Below are 12599 nucleotides of genomic sequence, written 5' to 3'. Positions count from 1 at the left end.
GCCGTTAGTGACTCCACCCAGAGTCGGCTCAACTGCAGCCCAGCTGCAGGCTGCCCCGTCCTGCAGCAGACCTGGGACCTGCCAAGGCCAAGGTTCTGCTGGGCAACCCAGGCTGAACTGCGCTCCCAGCTGGGGTGCCCAGGACCGAGGGGTCTCCCAGGACTCGCGGGAACGTCCCGTGCAAGCCGGGACCAGGCACGGATTCTGTGAGCCGGTCAGGACGCGACCTCTGACCCACAGCACGAGGGGGACCCAGCCAGACCTCACCTGTTGCACGTGGACCCTTGACACCTGTCCTTCATCTTGGTGTCGCACTGGATGACTTGCGCTAGGAGAGAAACGCGGGCACGCACGTCACCACAGAGCCAGTTCAGGTTAAAAGACCCCTGCCCACTCCAAGGGACCTTCCAGAAGATTCTAGAACCCACACCACGCCACGGCAAGGGCAAGGCGGTGTCTCACAGCTGCCGCTTCCCCGGGGACACGGCACCACAGGCACTCGTGTTCTAGTGGCAACAGGGCCCTGGACCAGAGCTGCCGTATGCGGGTCCGTTCCTGCCTGCAGGTAATGGGGACGGCGTCCATGTCCACGGCCAGAGTCTGCGTGTGTGTTCCAGGGCCCGCACACAGCCCCACGAGGTTCTTCACCTGAGCCCCTGGGCCGGGGACACAGCCGTTCCCGCAGGGTCACCTCTCCCCACCACGGTGACCTCTGCTAAGCTGTCCTGTTTCATTGCATGCCGGGGATGGGGCGGGGTCTCAGAGCAGCGCTTCCATGGGAACATGGCAGCCGGCACGGCTACTGGACACTATCAGAAGGCACAGCGATGCCGCCTCGGACTTGAGGACATGACAGGGCCCCAGAGACCTGCAGACACAGGTGCACGGCGAGTGCTGGCCAAGGGCACCACAAGACCAGAGGGGTTGGTAACAGACCGGGAGGGTGTCTGAGGAGCTGAGCATGGGCCGCTCCCCCAGGCCAGTCCTCACCATGCCGTGAGGCTCAGCTGGAGAGACTGGACTGGGGCGTGCAGCTTCCAGCCACGTCTGAGTGGACGCAGCCCTGGGGGCCACGGACGGGGCTGGGCCCACGTGTGCTGGTGAGGTGCCGGGGGACATGGACAGGGCTGGGCCCACGCGTGCCGGTGAGGCACCGGGGGACATGGACGGGGCTGGGCCCACGCGTGCCGGTGAGGCGCCGGGGGCCATGGACGGGGCTGGGCCCAGGCGTGCCAGTAAGGCGCCTGGGGGACATGGACGGGGCTGGGCCCACGCGTGCCGGTGAGGCACCGGGGGACATGGACGGGGCTGGGCCCATGCGTGCTGGTGAGGTGCCTGGGGGCCATGGACGGGGCTGGGCCCACGCATGCTAGTGAGGCACCAGGGGATCCCAGGGCACACAGAGGCTTTGGGGACACCGAGCTCCGGGCAGCTCCTGGGCAAAGTGCTCGACTTCCCGTCCCACAGGGCTGCTGCACCCACCCCAGATAACCTCGGGGGGGGAGACCTCAGCTGCCGCTGGGGACCGCTGAGTACAAAGCACCCCCACGGCACCCCGGCACAGGCTGGTCACCCCAGCGTCACGGACGGGCAAAGGGCAGAGTCAGCTGGCGCCGGTGTTGGCGCTGTCCCCCAGAGGCCGGTGCTCCGGCGAGGACCCCAGACAGGACAGGGAAGTCTCAGCTCTCACCCCGCCCGCGGAGCAACGCCGCCCACTCCACTCCTCCAAGGCTCGCTGTGGACATGGCTTAAAAACACCATTTCAGGGGCCGGGGCTGGGGCACAGTGGGTAAGCCGCTGCCCACAACCACGGCCGCCCATATCGGAGTGCCAGGCGGATTCCCGGCTGCTCCGCTTCCGATCGCTCTCTGCTAATGCCCCCCCCGGGGGGGGGGCGGCGGGGCCCTGCTACCCACGTGGGAGACCCAGATGGAGCTCAGAGCTCCCGGCTTGTGCCTCTACCAGACCCGGCCACTGTGGCCATTTGGGGAGTGAACCAACAATCGGAAGACCTCTCCCCTGGCCCGCCCTGTTTCTGTCACTCTGGCTTTCTAGTAAGTAAATAAATCCTAAAAAACAAACAAACAACAAAACCAACACTTTTATAATAAACGTTTCGGGGCTGTGCAAGGCCCTCCCTGCCCACTCCCCGCCCCGCCCCGCCCCGCCCCGCCCGACTCACTCATGTAGCTGCCCGCGGCCGTGCGCTCCGGCTTCATGGGCCTGGTCACGCGTGGCTGCTCCCACACGTATCTTTCTCCGGGAATGGACGCCGTCTCCACCTCGTTCGTCTCGTCCGTCTCAGGCTGTCGGTCCTGGGTCTCTTCTTAGTGGTGGCGAGAGAGAAACAACACGCGGGACTCAGCTGGGTGGCTTCCCAGGGAGGAGAGCCACTGGGCGCTGAGCTTGCAGGTTTGGGTTCACGGAGACCAGCGGCGAGCGGCGCGGCAGGCAGAGCCGGCCAGGCGGAACTTCCAGCCAGGAGCGCACCTGGTCCCGCACCCTCGGCACACGGCCCTCCGCCCCAGGGCTGCAGGCGGCCCCCGCGGGTCCCCCCAGTCCTGCCGCCCTGAGGCTTTCCCAGGGCCAGGGCTCGCAAGGACCTCACCGCGGCTCTCAGAACCCAATCACGCCGGGCAGAGTCCACGTGGTTCACGGCCCCCACGTCTGCCCCTCCCGGACACTGCGTCTCCCGACCCCTCCCTCTGGGCCATGACTGCACGTTCGCAAAATCCTCCTGCCGTCGGCCAGGTCTTCACTGGGGAAGACGGTGGCGACCTCTCACCCGAGCCGGTGAACAGACCCTGGGGACGCCCAGCTGTAAATCCCGGCAGGCCGACCACTCTTCCCACTCGCCCGAGTGGCCTCGCCAGGGACGACCCCGGGCGGCTGTCCACCGGGGACCGCTTCGCACACAGCGGCACCCCACCTCACAGAGGTCCTTGCACCAGAGCTGCAGAACCCTCGCCTTCCACGCCCCCCAAGTGAGAAAGACAGCACACACGTGCGGGAGCCCACCTCACGGTGGACCACCACCAGTGACCGGTGCAGCGGGGGAGCAGGCTAAGCCGCCACTGGAGACCCCAGCGTCCCGCTTCCGGCGCGGCTCCCTGCTAATGCACCTGGGAGGGCAGCGGACAACGACCCACGTCCTGGGGTCCCTGGCGCCCGTGTGGGAAACCCGGGTGGATTTCCTGGTCCCAGGCTTTGGTCTGACCCAGCCCTGACTGTTACAGCCGCCTGGACAGTGACCCAGCAGGTGGAAGATCTCTCTCTGTCCCCGCCTCCCAAACAAGAAACTATATTTATCTTTTTGAAAACCGCACTTGGCGCACCCCAGCACCGCAGTGTAGCCACTTCCGCCTCCACCGTGCCCGGCACCCTCCCGCCATGCGACACACGCACACGGCTGCTGCGATCCAGAGACCCCAAAAAGACCCAAACCCCACATCCAAGGCACAGCTCGTGCTGAACGTGCCGGCCTCTCGCACCGCCTTCCGCCACGACGTGGGAAGCGGAGCCGACGCGGGCCGGGGGCCGTCTGCGGGGTGCTGGGCGAGAACACTCTCAGGGAGGCGGCGGCCCGCTAGGGCGCCAAGTGGCTCTCAGGAGAGCCCTGGTGTCGTCCGGGGGTCACCATCTCCAAGGCCCACCTCTATGCACCCAACAGCTGTGCGCTGCCTCCGCCCACAGCCAGCAACTCCGCCCACGTGAAGGGCGTGTGACCCCTCACCCCGTGCCTGTCTCCTGGCTGGTTCACTCCCCACCGCCGGCCAGGGCCGATGCTGTCCCGAGAGAAGGGAGCGGGGGAGAACCGGACATAGCAGCCACTCCGAGCCCCAACCCACTCCTGGTCGGGCTCACGGCTCCACGACGGTGCCCTGGCAGCCATGAACTCCCGAGACCGGGTGCTGCCAGCTTCCCTCCCCTCCCCCACCATGCACCGCACCCAGCTCCCGACGCAACACGGATGACCAGACCGCCACCGAACCCTGCCACGGAAGACAAAGCGCGCGCCCAGCAGCTGGGGCTCCGCCAGCGCCCACGCAGCCGCGCCCCCGGCAGGAGCTGCTGGAAGACCCGGGTGCGAGGCAGCACGCCCTGCGCATGCGCGCGGCCACGCACGCCGCCCGGGCCTGAAGCCCCCACTGTGTGCAAGCAGCCGGCTTCCTGCCACTGGCCTCATAATCGCACTTTTATGTCGCCAAACACAGTCCAGGAACGTGGGCGAAGGCCTCCGAGGGCGCCCTGCCCAAGAAGACGGGCGGACGGCCCTCGCCCCAGACGCACACAAGGAAACCACACTTGCTCGCCCAGGGCAACTGGGCTGAGCCCGGCCTGCTGACCAATGACTGTCCCTGTGTACACCACGCAGGCCGGGAAAAGCCCGGACGAGGTCACTGCATGTTCGCTCTATGACCGGCCGGCTGCAAGCCTGGGGTCTCCACCGCCAGCCGGGCCAGCGCCTCCGCCTCAGGAAGCAGCAGAGGGCCCATTTCACAGATGGCAAAACCGAGCCTCGAAGAGCCCAAATGAGCACCCACGCTCCCACAGCTGGGATGGGGCCGGGCCAGGGCTCCACCCCCGTCCCCAGGCCGGGAGCGGCTGGAGAGAAGGAAGTCGCGATTATCCCCGCGTCTCCGCTACAGGTCGCGGCCTCGCCAGCCACCCTCAATTTGCGCTTATTAAGGAGCTTACGCTGATAAGACGCTTAACCGGAGACCCGGCACGGCCAGCCGGGGGAGCCGGGCACGTTCCTCCCCGAACAGAGGCGAGAGTACCTGGGGTTTCGTCGGGGGCTAAGGACTCGGCGGGCGTTTGCGCTCAGAAAACGGCACTCCGTGGACTTGGAGGCCCCGCGGGACACACCTGCCACCTGGCCCTGGAGCGGCCCGCAGTCGTGACCGTGGGATGGGAAAAGTCGACGCGGGACATAGGGTCGATGGGCGTACTTGGGCAGCTGCAGCGTCTGTCGGCCAAATCCAGGGAAGCTTCCTGGAGGAGGGGCAACATCGGAGCTGGACGAGGCACGCCCAGGTTCGTTGGCAGGGTGTGCAGGCGCCCGCCTTGCTGCTGTGCCTCTCGCCCGGGAAGCCCCGCAGCGGGCAGAGTGATCCTCACAGGGCGTGCGACCCAGCTCTACGCAGGGCCTGACCTCGCGACCCCCTGCCGGCCCCTCCACCTCTCGCCCGGTCTCCCAGGTGCTGCAGGGCCCGCCGAGGGAGCCACGCAAGTCCCCAGGCTCCGCCCCACCAGCCGGCAGCCCTGGGCCACGCTGGGACCCTTCAGGAAAACTCCGGGCACGGGAACCCCCGCCGGCCGTCACCACGTGGGCGAGGCAGGGAGAGGGAGCTCCTGGCCTGGGAGAGCCCACGAGGGGTGCACCCTGGGGGCGCAGGAGAAGCCCCCGCCCGCCTTCCACACCCCCTTCCCTTGTCCGCTTTGTGCCAGACCCCAGGCACCCAGGAGGATGAGAGGGGTCTGTGTTCAAGGCCACCTCCAGCGTCCGGCACAGCAGGTGCCCGTGAGGGGGCAGCCAGGGGTCTCCAGGAGGCAGGGTGGGGCGGAGCCAGGCTGGGGGGCTCCGGCCACTCCCAGGGGGTCTGCGGCAGGATGGGGTGGGGTGACGCCGCTCAGTCTGGAGACCTGGCATTGTTCCCCGCGGCAACACGCCGAGGGCACCCCGCCCACTGGCTCCACCAGGCGGCGCTCCCCGCGGCGTTCCCCGAGGGCACCCCGTCCCGCTGGCTCCACCAGGCGGCGCTCCCCGCGGCGTTCCCCGAGGGCACCCCGCCCGCTGGTTCCGAGGTGCTGCCCTACCTTTGTAACACAGGTTGTTCCAGCAGCCGCCTCCGTAGCTGGGTGGGCACGCGGAGCAGGGCGGGCCGGCTTTGTAGGGGGCTTCTCCGATCCAGTTTCCCCTGCAAACAGACCAGGGACACCCTCAGCAGGGGCGGCCACTCCTCTGCCCGGCTCACCCAGGGACCCCAAGCCAAGTCACCGGCTGGTTGGAAGGACGGCGCGTGCCGGGGGGTGCTATGGGGAGGGGGCTCTCCTGGAGCCGCGGCGCACGGCGTCCAGAAGACTGGAATCGCAGGGCACCGCGGGCACTGCGGTAAGACGTCCTGCCGCCTGGCACCTCGCCCGGCTCGGTGTGTGTGCTGTCAGCCCCTGGACCCCAGGCAACCCCGCTGCCCTCACAGCACGCCAGACACCACCCAGGACGCGGCCCCTGTGCAGGAAAAGCCGGTGCATCTGTGGTGAGCGTGTCCAGGACGAGGAGGAAGCCAAGGCACAGAGAGGTTAAGCGACTCGCCCGAGGTCACACAGCAGTGAGGGGGCAGCTCAGCACCCTGGGCACACACTCTCCCCTCTGTGTCTCACAGGCACCGTCCACCTGCAGCTGGGGTCCCTCCCCCTGACCCCGCCACCCCATCAGATGCCTCCAGGCCAGGCCGCAGGTGCTGAGTGCAACCCCAGCCCCTTTGCGGCACATGCTCAGGCCGCCATAACCAGCGACAGGCTGCTGTCTAGAAACTTCCATCTCAGGGGCCCAGCCGCCCATGCAGCCCACGCCTGTGTGGGCCGCCAACCCCCCTGCCCTGAGCCTGTCTCCTCTGGAAACAGACCCCGAGCCGTGCGAGGCCCCACCCACAGGAGGCCCTCCAGCCAGCACCGGCTCGGTGAAGGCTCCTGTGAGCATGACTACACCAGCAAGCCCACCGGGACCATCCCTTAGTGCCCACGGGCCAGGGCAGAGGGAGGGGCCCTGCTGTGGTGTCCATGGTGACATCCAGAGGGGTCCTCAGCCCCCAGCCACGTCCCCGTGGTGCCCAGGGCCCCAGATGTCCCCAACGATGAAGCCCAGCTCCTGCCTCCCAGGCCCCGGAGCTAGCCGGTCTCCTGCATCCCTGGGTGGCCCTCAGCTGCCCCACCCCAAGGGCCTGAGCCGTGCAGCAGTCCCCAGGCCCCCAGCTCTGCCAGGGCCCCTGCACCTGGGTGCCTGCCACACAGCCCCAGTCTCCGACTCGCTCCTTCAGCATGTGGTCGGGGTGTGCGCACCACCAGGAGAAAGCCACAGTCCTCACCCAACACCACAAGGGGCCCACGGAAGCCACGGAGCACAAAAGACAGACTGGGCACCGAGAGCCTCCCGTCTGGCCCCGTTCCCGTGGGCAGTCCACAGACCACACAGAGACCACAGGGAGAGAGGAGAGCAGAGACAGGACCCGGCGTGGACGCGGGTCCCATCCGGGCTCTGCTTCCTAACTCCGGCTTCCTGCTAACGCTCCCTGGGGGCACAGGTGACGGCTCAAGCGCTTGGGTTCTTGCCACCCCCAGGGAAGGCACGGATCCAGTCTCCGGCTCCTGGCTTCGGCCTGGCCCAGACGTGGCAGGGATTTGGGGAGTGAACTCTGGGGGTGGGAGAGCTGTCTGTCTCCCTTTGAAACAAATAAATAAACATGTAAATGAAATCAATGGGAGGCGGCGCCCGTCCTGCCCTGGGCTAGGCTGTGCCCCACCGGCGCCTGCACAGAGCCCCAGCTCCCAGGCGCCTGCAGCCGGAGACACGGCCTCCCGGGACGGAAGCCAGAGAGAGGACGGCGCGAGGCTGGACCCCAGCAGAGAGCCTCTGCTCGCACGGCACGGGGGGCCCGGCCAGGCAGAGCCCTCGGCAGGACCCGCCTGCCAGCCCGGCGCAGGAACCTGCAGCCGCCAGCACCAGCCCGGCCAGCGGCACGGCTGGGGGAAGCCCCGGGGCAGGCCCGGGGCACTCACACACGCGTGTCCAGCTGCACGCCACAGACTCGCGGGCTTCGCTCTACGGAGGGGCCTTCTGTCCAGAGTGACAGGGGCTAAGGGCAGGAAGACGGCTAATTCTGACCCCGCCTTCCAGCCGGGCTTCTGACCTAAGCACACACAGCCGATTCCTTACCGCCCACGTGTCCCGGGGGCTCCACCGAGGCAGCTCTGCGGCAGGAGCCCCGTGGGCCAGGCGGCAGCCCCGCGGCCAGGCAGCAGCCCTGCGGCAGGAGCCCCGCAGGCCCGGCCGGCACCCCCAGCCCCAGGCCCGCGGCCCGCGCTTACTTGGGAGAGTAGTTGCAGACGAGGTACACGGCGTTCTCCCAGATGCTCCCCCACACGTCCATGCGGCGGCAGGTGTTCACGGCACAGCCCATCTTGTTGGTGGTGGCCCAGACTACCTGCAAAGACAGCAGGGGTGCGGAGTGGGGCGGGGCTGGGGCCACGGGGCGACCGCTTCCCCCCAGCCCTCCCGAGAGCCAAACAGTTCCTTCAGGAAGCAAAATAATAAACAACTGGACTCCCCCTAAGAAAAAAAACCACACACACAGACACACACACACAGAGACACAGACACACAGTCACAGACACACACAGTCACACAGACACAGACACACACACAGACGCACACACACAGTCACAGAGACATACACATACACACACACAGATGCACATACACAGTCACACACAGACACACACACACAGAGAGACACATACACACACAGACGTACACACACATACACAGAGACACAGACACACAGTCACAGACACACACACAGATGCACACACAGAGACACAGTCACACACAGAGACACAGACACACACAGTCACACAGAGACACACACACACAGTCACAGACACACAGAGACACAGACACACACACACACAGAGACACAGACACAGGCACACGCGCACACGCACGCATTGAGGATGCCCCTGGCGGTGCCACCTGGCCGCAAAGTCCCGGGTCTCACTCGGTCTCTACCTTGCCCTGCGCAGTGACAGCACTGGAGACGGAGACAGCGAGAGCGTGGAGGCCGCCCCCTCCAGCGAGGGGCAGGGCAGGGGGGCAGGGGGGCAGGGGTGAGGTCAGCCGCTCCGGTTACCTGCGTGTAGTGGGCGCACGTGGGCCCCAGGCACCTCTCCGGACACCACGGGCTGCACTCGTGGGGCTGGGGGAAGATGAAGTCCTTCACCTCGTCATACCAGGCCTGCACGTGCATCGCCGGGGAGCGGTACCTGCGGGGCACAGCGCCTGTCACTCCCGGCCGCGGCACAGCCCCCGCGGGCGCCGAGCGCCCAGCACTGCCACCACCTCCACCGGCCCCTGTGAAAGGCGCCGAAAGCCAGGACGGGAGAGCAGCTCGCCCGGGGCTCGTCCCTGGGGTCCCCTTGGGACGCCTTCCCACCCCCGTGGGCGCAGGGCGCTCCACTCGAGTCCTCCGATGCTTTTGTTGTCACGCCCACGGGGACGTCTATGAGCCCCCGACCCCACATCTCCAAGATGTTGCTAAACCAGACTGAAGACGAGTCCGCGCCAAGCCCAGAGGGAGGAGCGTTAAGGAGGCGACAGACGCCGCCCTGCGGCAGTCACGTGGGGGGGTTGGTCCTGCAAGCTGGGAAACACCAAGCTACGGGGGCAGAGCAGCAGGGTCCCCGCCACATCCCCCTCCTGGATCCTAGGCACCCCAAGACTGAGGCCCAAACCAGGAAACTCATCCGAGGGAAGCTCCCCGGGCCCCCCGGGGCCACGCAGCCAGGGGGCGCAGTCTCAGGACGTCAGCACCCAGAGCCCCCGCATTGAGAGGTCCCAGGGGGCCACCAGCCTGACCTCCGCGAGGGCACTGCTCCCTAGAGCCCCCCCCCCCCCCGCCAGGTCGGCACCAGCTCTGTTAAGCAGGAAAGAGCAACTGGCGGTGACCCCTGCTCACAGCCGTCACCAGCAAGGGGAGACCCAGCGTCACGCGGGAGCGGCTGCCTGTGAGGGCCACGTGCCCAGGGAGGCAGGCAGGGAGCCGCAGTGGTCAGGGTCAGGCCCGGAAAACGGCCAGCCCGCACGAGGGAGCTGTGGCCCCGCCCCCCACCCCCGACACTGCCTCCCACGTCCGTGTGTAAAAAGCAAAGTTTCCCCTGTGGATTTCCTTCCACCGAGTCACTCCCTGCCTGGTGTGCCGCCAACCTAAAGGTGAGTGTGGCTGCTCCGGGCCAGGGCCCTCAGTGCCCCCGGGGGTCCCAAGTCTTCTTGGGCAGCGGGCGTGGTGTGGGCTGTGGTCGCTCCCCCAGTGTAGCACTCTGTCCCCAGGGGGCGGCTTCCAGCTTCCTTGGGTGCAGGGGTGCATGGCTATGGGGGGCAGCTGGCTTCACAGAGCCGGCAGCCACCAGCTCCTCCCAGGGGACACAGGTGTCACCAGGCCAAGGGGCCGCGGAGGCTCGGAGGGGTCAGTGGAAGGAGGGGTGAGGGGCACTTTCCCCTCGAGGTGGAGCCCGGCTCGGTCTCACAGGGTGCGCAGGAGCCAGGCTCGTGGGGGCTGAGAGGAGGCAGTGAGCCCCTGGGCCCCTGCCCCCCCAGCAGCAATGGGGACCGGAGCCCTTTAAGGGAGATGAGTGCAGAGAACCCATGCCCTGGTCTGACCACCCAGGCTCCAGCCTGCTTTGCCAGGTACTCAGACAGGTGTCCGGTGCCGAGCCTCAGTTTCCCCACGTGCCTGGGGGCAGGTGCTCGGCCTGTCTGTCTGCCTCTCTCAGGCTGAATTCCCCTGAGGCACGAGGAGGCTGAGCACTGCAGGTGCCCAGCAGTGGCAGCCGGCTCTCGAGGGGCCCCGGTGGCCGCTCGTGGGGAGCCCTCTCCTCTTACCTGCCCCAGTGCACAGCCAGGTTCTGCCCGACGAACACCAGCAGGCTGGAGGGCCCGTGTTCCCAGAGGCACTGCTGGGCCCAGGACGCCGCCGACCTCTCCAGCTCTTCGTCCCAGGTCTGCGGGGGGAGGAGAGACGGGTGTCAGAGGCAGAGCCGTGGCCAGCGTGCAGCAAGGAGCGAGGGCCAAGCTCTGAAGGCTCCCAGGCCGGCCCCCATGCCACTGCTGACCCCAGCCAGTCCCACCTCTGCCGGCCTCGGAGACTGAGCCGAAGGACCCACAGATCAAACACCACATGCCGTGCAGAATGGCAGGCGAGCGACAACCGGTCCTCGGCGGGCCCGGGAGCCGCTGCTGATGGCCGCGGCCCCCGGGTGTCACCTGTGCCCCGGGTGTGCCCGGCCTCAGACCTCACCCGAATCCCTCCATCGCGCTCAGCCGCGAGCATCTGCAGCCGGGCACCCCCGTTCCCGCTTTACATAGCGGGAAGCCGGGCTCTGAGACGCAACACCATCGGCGGCTGCTTCCACAACCAGGCGCCGAACCCGGTCTCCAGGGACCTGGTGGGCTGTCCCTGCCGGTGAGCGCTGTTCTGTGCTGGCCACGGCAGGCATGACAATGGCAGAACAACTCCGTCTCCCACATGGCACAGGCGTGATCCCGGCTGCCAGCCCCAGAACAGCCCAGTGCACCCTTTACCCTCTCCGCACCCCAGAACCCTCATCTCAAACATGGGTGTGGGTGGCAACAGGCGAGGCGCAGCTCCAGTGCCAAAACTCGCCACACGCGAGTCTCCTGGCCATTTTCTTTCCGTGTCTCCTGCGGCATCTCCCAGCAGGGAAACTCCGAGTTGTGCCCTGCCGGGATCTAGAGCGGCCTGGCACAGAGAGGGCGCCCCGAGGACAGAGCCTCACTCCTCTCCACACCTCCCTCCAGCAAGAACCTCGAGGTGCGCCAGGCACGCGGGAGGCGCAGAGTCAGCGCAGAATTAATCCTTTAACTGAACCGCAGGTGTGCGGACGGCAGGGACACAGGGAAGGGAGGCCAGCCCACCCGCCACCCAGCCGCTCCGTAAGCACCACGCCGCCCACGTGCAGGCAGCGGGGACAGAGTGGCTGAGCCTTGGCCTCACCGCTCGCAGCCGTGCAAGTCCTGGGCAGCATCCGACTCTGAGCCCCAGTGCGCCGACGCGCAGGACGGCCCTAACGCTCCCCGCCGCAGGGTGCGGTTCACCCCGTACGTGTCAGCATGGCTCGCCTCGGTTCCACGCCTGTGCACGTGGCCTGTGGGCTCCCAGAGCGTGGCAAATACTCCATCTTGGATGGACACTAGACTTTCTCAAAGTCTCTGGGAGCCGGCGGGTGGACTGGAGGTGGGCAGCCCATCATCAGAGCTGAGGACGGACCCTGGCAGACTGGGACCCTTCCCCTGGGGGTCCCCAAAAGCCAGCTGGGAACGGAGTTCCACATGGGAGCCTGGGGCAGCCACCCTTGGAAAACCCAGGCCAGGGCCCCAGGGTTGACCTTGGCCAACCCCCTCCCCTTATACCGTCCCTCCTTCCCCAGCTGGACAGTCCGGGGATCCCAGGAGACCGCGAGAAGAGGAAGGGTCTTCAGAGACCCCAGGGCGCCTGCCTGCAGCAGGAGGAGCAGAGCTGGGGTGGACCCAGGCAGGCCGGCTCCCACGCTGCCCCCAGCCGCGGTCCCGGGGGAATGGGGCCGTGGAGGGGGAGGAGTCCGCACCTGAACCCCACAAACTCGGCTCCATTTCCTGCACTCTAACCCTAAGAACAGCCGCCCAAGCTGCCGGGGCACTGGGTTTTTTTGAAAGGAGCCTGTATTTCCCCCCAGAATCAGCACGTTCCCTTGGGAAAAGGGCCGGGGCAATGTTCCCGAGGGGCAGAAGGACTCGGCTTCGTAACACATTCCCAAAGGGGCAGCCT

At 67.3% G+C, this 12599-nt stretch overlaps 1 protein-coding gene across 2 annotated transcripts in view; it reads right to left on the bottom strand.

The window, feature by feature from the left end:
• The window catches only part of CRISPLD2 (cysteine rich secretory protein LCCL domain containing 2), a 49144-nt gene that overhangs the window by 21976 nt on the left and 14569 nt on the right, over window positions 1–12599 (bottom strand). The window contains exons 3-9 of one of the 2 annotated variants that reach the window (XM_070061855.1): window positions 10658–10776; window positions 8910–9042; window positions 8089–8204; window positions 5821–5921; window positions 4870–4995; window positions 2183–2326; window positions 268–328 (exon numbers count right to left, since the gene is read on the bottom strand). In XM_070061855.1, coding sequence (XP_069917956.1) covers window positions 268–328; window positions 2183–2326; window positions 4870–4995; window positions 5821–5921; window positions 8089–8204; window positions 8910–9042; window positions 10658–10776 — 800 coding nt within the window. The remainder of the gene's footprint in view (window positions 1–267; window positions 329–2182; window positions 2327–4869; window positions 4996–5820; window positions 5922–8088; window positions 8205–8909; window positions 9043–10657; window positions 10777–12599) is intronic. The other variant, XM_070061856.1, reaches the window with a different exon arrangement.

The sequence above is a fragment of the Oryctolagus cuniculus genome, chromosome 18, assembly GCF_964237555.1.
Source record: "Oryctolagus cuniculus chromosome 18, mOryCun1.1, whole genome shotgun sequence".
In the NCBI taxonomy this organism is placed as follows: Eukaryota; Metazoa; Chordata; class Mammalia; order Lagomorpha; family Leporidae; genus Oryctolagus; species Oryctolagus cuniculus.
Note: the sequence above shows the minus strand (reverse complement) of the source record. Positions and strands in the feature narration are given on the sequence as shown.